General features: G+C 37.6%; 1 protein-coding gene across 1 annotated transcript in view; it reads right to left on the minus strand.

Annotated features, from left to right (window-relative positions):
- LOC111863848 (26S proteasome regulatory subunit 4) overlaps positions 1 to 6,385 on the minus strand; it is a gene marked incomplete at its 5' end in the record, with an annotated part of 14,522 nt that extends 8,137 nt beyond the window's left edge. The window contains 4 exon segments of the mRNA XM_033751227.1: positions 501 to 600; positions 2,676 to 2,861; positions 3,922 to 4,046; positions 6,235 to 6,385. Of these exon segments, the coding sequence (XP_033607118.1) occupies positions 501 to 600; positions 2,676 to 2,861; positions 3,922 to 4,046; positions 6,235 to 6,385 (562 nt within the window).
- Positions 6,386 to 6,760: the final 375 nt, after the last annotated feature.

Raw genomic sequence — 6,760 nt, forward strand, 5'->3', positions numbered from 1 at the left:
GGAAGTAAAACAGCTGTAATGGATGTTGCACATCCACCATAAAGCCTGGACTTGGCCCTTAGTGACTTCAACTTGTTTGGTCTGCTAAAAACCACCTTGGTGGCAAACGTTTTTGTGATGATGAAGGGATTGAAACAGAGGTGCTGAAGTGGCTGAGACGACAGTCAGCAGATTGCTATGCTACAGGTTTCAATGCACTGGTAAAGTGATGAGACATGTGTATCAGTGTTGGTGGACAATTTGTTGAGAAATAAATGTTTCCAGATTTGAATATCGTACATTTTACATTTTATATCAATTTGTGACCTATTTACTGACTCTCCTTTGTGCATCTAGAACAGTGCACTGTTACAGTATTACAGACACTCTGCATTACTCTTCATAGTTCCAGTATACACATTCTCACACATAAAATTAATGTTATCTGGAAGCATAAACATTCAGAAAAACTAGTGCAAAATATATCTCATAAAGTCAAATCCACAAACAGTTTCACCTACCTCCAATGTCAGCATATGTTTCTTGTGGAGCTTTTTCTAACTTCATTACTGTGACCATAGGATCTGTATCATCTGATAAAACACCAACCACAGCATGTACCTGTCACAACACACCAGTACTGTATCTGCTTTATGTTTACAGGAGTCTATGTAATACTCAATAGCATTTAAATACCACATACCCATTCTGAAGTGCGTGTACAACCCCCCCTCACCCACATGCATACACACACAGTGGATGCTGCATATTATAATCGTGGATCATACTATCATTCATGCAATTTACGAGATCCCAATCACATGTATAATAATATATAAGAGAAAAAAAAATATGTTTACAGTAATAAGCACTTCAGTTTCTGTTACTACTTTTTTTTCCTTATCCCAACTGTGACACATGTGTAGCGAAGTGACTGTGTAACATCCTGGTTTGTTCTTGAGCTCTGAGTGGATATGTTTGTTTTCTTAATGACCTGAGAAAATACGACAATCCGGAAGAATTATTTTAATTCTTGAGTTTAATATTTTCTCTGTTTCTTTTTAAAGGTGTGTATGGATTTCCAGAAATATTATGGCAAGTTTTATTTTTACTGATGACTTTCTCAAAGAAATAGTGGACAGTCAACTTAAAGTATTTTACACCAACTGATTTTGATTTTTTTTTCAGTCCACTTCCACCATTTTACATATATATGTCTGATCTGCATCAATAAAAATGCTGAACACCTGTATTCTTCTTTCATAAGTTACTGTGATCTACTGAGCTGTAACACCTAAGCCAAGGAAAATGGTCATTTGATCTGGTACATGGAATGTAAGAAGTCCGTACAGAGCAGGTTCGCTCATGATGGCTATTAAGGATATATTAAATATACTGCTGACTGACTGTTATGTAGATAGCGGAGGAACTGAATATGAAAAGAGAAACTGTGAAATGGATTTTGAAGAAAGATCTGAATATGTAATGACAATGAATAATGTGAGCAGCGAGTAAAAAAAATAGTAAAAATAAATTTGCTTAAACCTCTTGGCATACTGGTGGATGATGATGATGATGATCATCATCATCATCACTGGCACAACAGCCCTTTGTGAGCCCTGGCCTTCCTCAGGATTGCTCGCCATTCTTCTCCATCCAATGCTACATTCTTCCAGTTCTTTACACCCAAAATTCCTATGTCCTGCCACACACATTCTTCCCATCTCAATCTTGGTCTTCCCACTTTCCTATTTCCTTGTGGTTTAGTATTAAGTATTTTCTTAATTGTTCTATTCTCACTGGCACATATTATGTGTCCAGCTGATTCAAGCCTTTTCACCTTTATAAATCCAATAATGTCTGGTTCATTAAATAGTTTGCATAGCTCATGGCTATACCTCTTCCTCCATATTCCATTTTCTTCCACTGGTCCAAAGCTATATCTCAGGATCCTCCTTTCAAATATACTTAACAGTCTTTCATCCAATCTTGACAGTGGCATAATAAGATAGCACTGATCTTATAAGTACTTTATACATCATAGTTTTGGTTTTCCTTGTTGGATGACCTCAACACTTAAAAAAGTTGAATGGTACTTGCATCTTCCAGTATGGCCCAGAGGCATGAATGCAGTATCTAATCATACCGATTCCTCTTTTTTTGGGTATCAAGGGAATTATTCAATATGAGTTTGTCCCTCAAAAACAGGCAAACAAGCACTCTACATGTTTTGGAATATTTATGGCAGTGAAGTCATAAAAAGGACCCACTCTTGAATGAGACAAGCGAATTCTGCACCATGATCATGTCTTCCTACACAGCACCTTCTGGGAAGGTTTCTGGCCACAACAGAAATACCAGAGTCTGAACAATCCACTGCATCCATCTGATTTGGCCTGCTGTAACTCTCCCTGGATTTTGTAACACTTGGAGAAACCGAGAACAGTGTGTAGACCTGAAGAGCATTTTGAAAAATGATTTCTAGCAATGCTTCCAGGCATGATGGAAATGTCAAACATATGAACAGATTCAGATAATGACTACTCTGAAGATGATAATTCATTAGGTTCTAGAATTGGTCCCACTACTTAAGTTAAGTAATAATAATATGAATGAGATTAAACAGAAATGTGATTTTACTGATCGTATGAGTTCTGTCCACAATACACAATAACCAAATAATTCTGAAAGCTCACCTTATGATTCAACAATACAGAACAGCCAGGCTCCAACTGATCTTTATCAACAAAGGAAAGGATACTGACATAATGCTCACTGCCAACAGACGTGGAAACAATGGCATGATTGTCGTCAATAATTTCCTCCAAAGTTCCCACTGACATTGGTGTTCCTCTCAGGTCATCTACCTTGGATCTCTCTTCCTGCAAAAGAACATACTATCCACTTGTAATGCAAATAACAGCTTTTTTTAAAAAATGTATTTCCTCTTTTAACTACTTGTATTTTTGTAAAGCCTTCCAATATACACAGTGAAGCAACATTTATTAAAAGATGGTTAAGCTCATTTCATGTTTTCTTCAGTACATGATGAGAATCTCATTTATGCATTCCAAAACAGTCCTACTGTGGCAAAACTCTTGTGTTCAACACTATTAATAGCAAGTTCACTCACTGGACATGTTCCTGGACCTGTTCCCTCCATTCCCAATCCTCATAACCTGTCTCCCTTAGAACCATCTTGATATTAGCCCCCACTTCCTTCTGAAGTCTACTTTTCTGGCACAAAAGTGTACAATAGTCTCCCACAAAGTATCAGAAACTTGAGTAACGATACTAACATTTTAAATCAGAGCTAAAGAAATATCTGCATGCTCATTCCTTCTACTCTGTAGATGAATACCTCAAAGAAAAACCTGGTCCACCAACACATTTCAAAACATAAATCCTACAATCCCTAAGAGAACCACAGCTTTCACAGAGTGAAAGAGAATCTGACTGCCATGACCTGCCGCACCAACTGCTGTTGCAAAACCACTATGGGTTATCTTGCTAACATCTGTAGCATTTTCCACTCAACATTTTAATATCATGCTTATTAAAGAAGTTTGGGGATTCAGTGATGATCCATGAGACAAGCCTCATATATATATATATATATATATATAAACCAGACTCAGTTAAAATAAGGAGTCAGGAGAGCTCAGTCAGCATAGCAACAGGTTGGACTGTCAAGGCTGAAGCCTGGCAGAGGCAAGATTTTTCTCTTCTTCGCAATGTCCAGACCAGCTCCCTGGCCTACCCACCCTCCTACCCATTCAGTACCAGGGGTGATCTCCCAGGGGTAAAGGGGCCAAGGCATGAGGCTGACCAGTCACCTTCATCTAGTGCTGAGGTCAAGAACGGCAAAGCAATACCTCCACCTCAAATGTGTCTTCATGGCATAGTTCTTAATTAATTAATTAATCAATCAAAATACATTACCTCAATCTTTTCTTCCTGGGGTTTAAGTCTCTCCTGATTACGAATAAACTCCTCTTCCATAAGAAGATAATCTTTGATTCTTTCCAATTTCAGAAGTTTCAGGCGACATCTTGTATGCGGTGTCACTGCAGATTTAAGCTACCATTATGACCGTATCAACAGTTGTAAAATTCTAAGTTTCAAGGAGGGGGAGGCCATTTAGTTCTTCCATACTTCCAGTTGCAATGAGAAATAAATCTGTTACAAGACAGTTCAACTGTGAAAACCTACACCTAATTTTTATGTTGGGCACAATCTTCTGAGTTGTAGCACCATGTAGTTTACAGAAAGCCCAAATTTTGGAGGCACATGTCACCCCCATATTCAGGGTTGAAGAGTAAGCCAAGCAAGAAACCAGCAGAAGCAGGAACTGCATGGTGTGACAACCCAGAAGACCATAATCTTCTCTTTGTAGTCATCAACATGAGAACTTCAAATCAAATGTTACTTCTAACACTTAATTTCTCTAACTGCTGTTTAATTCAATATGTTCCCTGGCCACCACAATCACCAAATTTGAACATCAGTGAACCATTCTCTTCAGTTTTGGAAACTATACTGAGGAACACATTCTCACCTCCAACATCTCTAAAGAAACTTGAAAATGTTCTTTAAGAATGGTATAAAATTCCGTTATAGACTGTTCAAAATTTGTATGAGTCCATTCCCATGACTGTGGCTGTAATGAAGACAAAAGGTGGACCAACACCATATTGATAAAGAAATGTGTACAGTGGCTGTAGTGTTTCCATTATTTTGTTCAATCCCTGTATGACTGTCAACTACAATTCAATCATGTAAGAAGTGTACTATTTTAACCTTTAATGTCCAAAGTGCACGATCAGTACACTGATGAGTATGGTTGCTGTAGCCAAAGTATCTCGATTTGTGCATTTGGACATTTAAACGCTGCCAGTGGTAGCTCACGCACATGCCGTCAGTAAAAGCATATGTACAATCCAAAATATTTATTTTTAAATATAGTAAAATTCAATATAGCTGGTCACGGTAGCCGAGTGGTCTAAGGCATGCACTGTCTTTGCTCGCTCGGAAGCCGGGATCGTGGGTTCGAATCCCACTCAGGGCATGGATGTTTGTGTGCGTTTTTCTGTGTTTGTCTACAGGTAGAGGCCTTGCGATGAGCTGATCACTCGCCCAAGGAGTCCTACTGAATGTTTAAGATCTAGTAAACCGAAGTGAAACAGAGAGTTTCATGGAGGTAGGCCTAGGCCCAAATTGGGGCTGTAGCGCCACAGAAAAAAAAATTCATTATACCTATTTTTTTTTATCTGCTCAATGTATATACAGGCTTCAACCCCTGCGTTATGTAACTGAATCTTGCCTTTGTGTAATACTCCATGAAGCACCCGAGAAAGCGCAGTCCCATGTCAGATATGTTGCATTTCAACTGCCTTTCAATTTCATCATCTTCCAAACAACGTTTCATTGCCATTGTATGGTGAAATGAAACTACAATATTCAAATTCACCATGAACTCACAGAAAACTAATGTACTCTGTATCTCTGCTGCGACGCAAGCGTTTGGTTGCGATCATAGGAAGGGCAATATTCTCTTGCAGCGGCAATGGCAGGGTTTGGCACTGAAGTAGGGAACAATGAATATTCCCTGTAGCCTTTCTTCAAAGGTCATGTTTTCACTTTTCTGTCCTTTAGTCAAAAGATGGAATATCTGAATACTATAACAAAGACGTAAATCTTGCCAACAGAGAACCAAATGACTTTATTGCTTCCAACTCTTTTATGGCACCAGAGAATGCAAAAATATTTCAAGTGTTACAAGCAGGAATGATTTTATAATGCAGAACTACAAAGAAGTGGGAAACTATGTTTATGGTATGCATCAAAATTAAAAGAAAAAGAAATTAAAAAGTTATAACATTTGTCTATATATTTTCAAAATTTACGTTATAATATGTAACACTGTGTTCTTTGCTGATAAAGACAAAGTTAACTCCATTCGCTTATCACAAAAATTGTATTAGATACAGCAGTTTCAAATACAATGCAAGCGCTCTAACAAGAACGGACATTTAAACACGCACCAGCAGCGGCCATTTAAATAAACTCCGATCAGCTCTAGCTACCACCATTTCAAAAGTCAGGCATTTAAAGGTTAAGGAAAGAGGGGTCAGCACCAATACTGACACACACTATGCACCTATATATCAGAAAGATGCTGTTAAAATAAATACCTTAAAGTTACTGAGCAGGTACCTTAATATGGAATATCTATATATTAGATGGCCACTTTACCTTGAGGTAATTTCATAGCTGCATCTGGGCCTTTTGTCCTCCTCCTCTTTTTACCAACACGAGTGGGAATTGGTGGTTCATACTTCTTCTTCTTATCCTTATCATCCCTCTTATCTCCTCCACTTCCTCCGCCACCAGACTGATTCTGACCCTGTCCAATAAAAAAGCCTTTACATTCACTGATCAAGGGTGAACAGCCTTAATGTTTACTACTTCAATATCATGAAATAGTTAATTTACCACATATATCCTGCCTATGTGTTTTTGCTACTTTCAGCCCTTTTTATGGTATTCATACCATCTGTTGAACGTACTGAAAGTTTTATACAAGATTCCATACAATAAAATTCTTAAAAAGTTTAAATTTCTTATTTCTTATTGTATGCTTCTTCTGTATTTCTAATCATTCGTTTTATTTTCATTTTGCCATGCCTCTTTGGTTAAAAATTTTCTTTTTTATAACTCCACATTTATATTCCTATCTGACTACTGGGAAATCTAATATGCCACATAAAATAACATGAAA

The sequence above is a fragment of the Cryptotermes secundus genome, unplaced genomic scaffold (assembly GCF_002891405.2).
Source record: "Cryptotermes secundus unplaced genomic scaffold, Csec_1.0 scaffold46, whole genome shotgun sequence".
NCBI lineage: Eukaryota > Metazoa > Arthropoda > Insecta > Blattodea > Kalotermitidae > Cryptotermes > Cryptotermes secundus.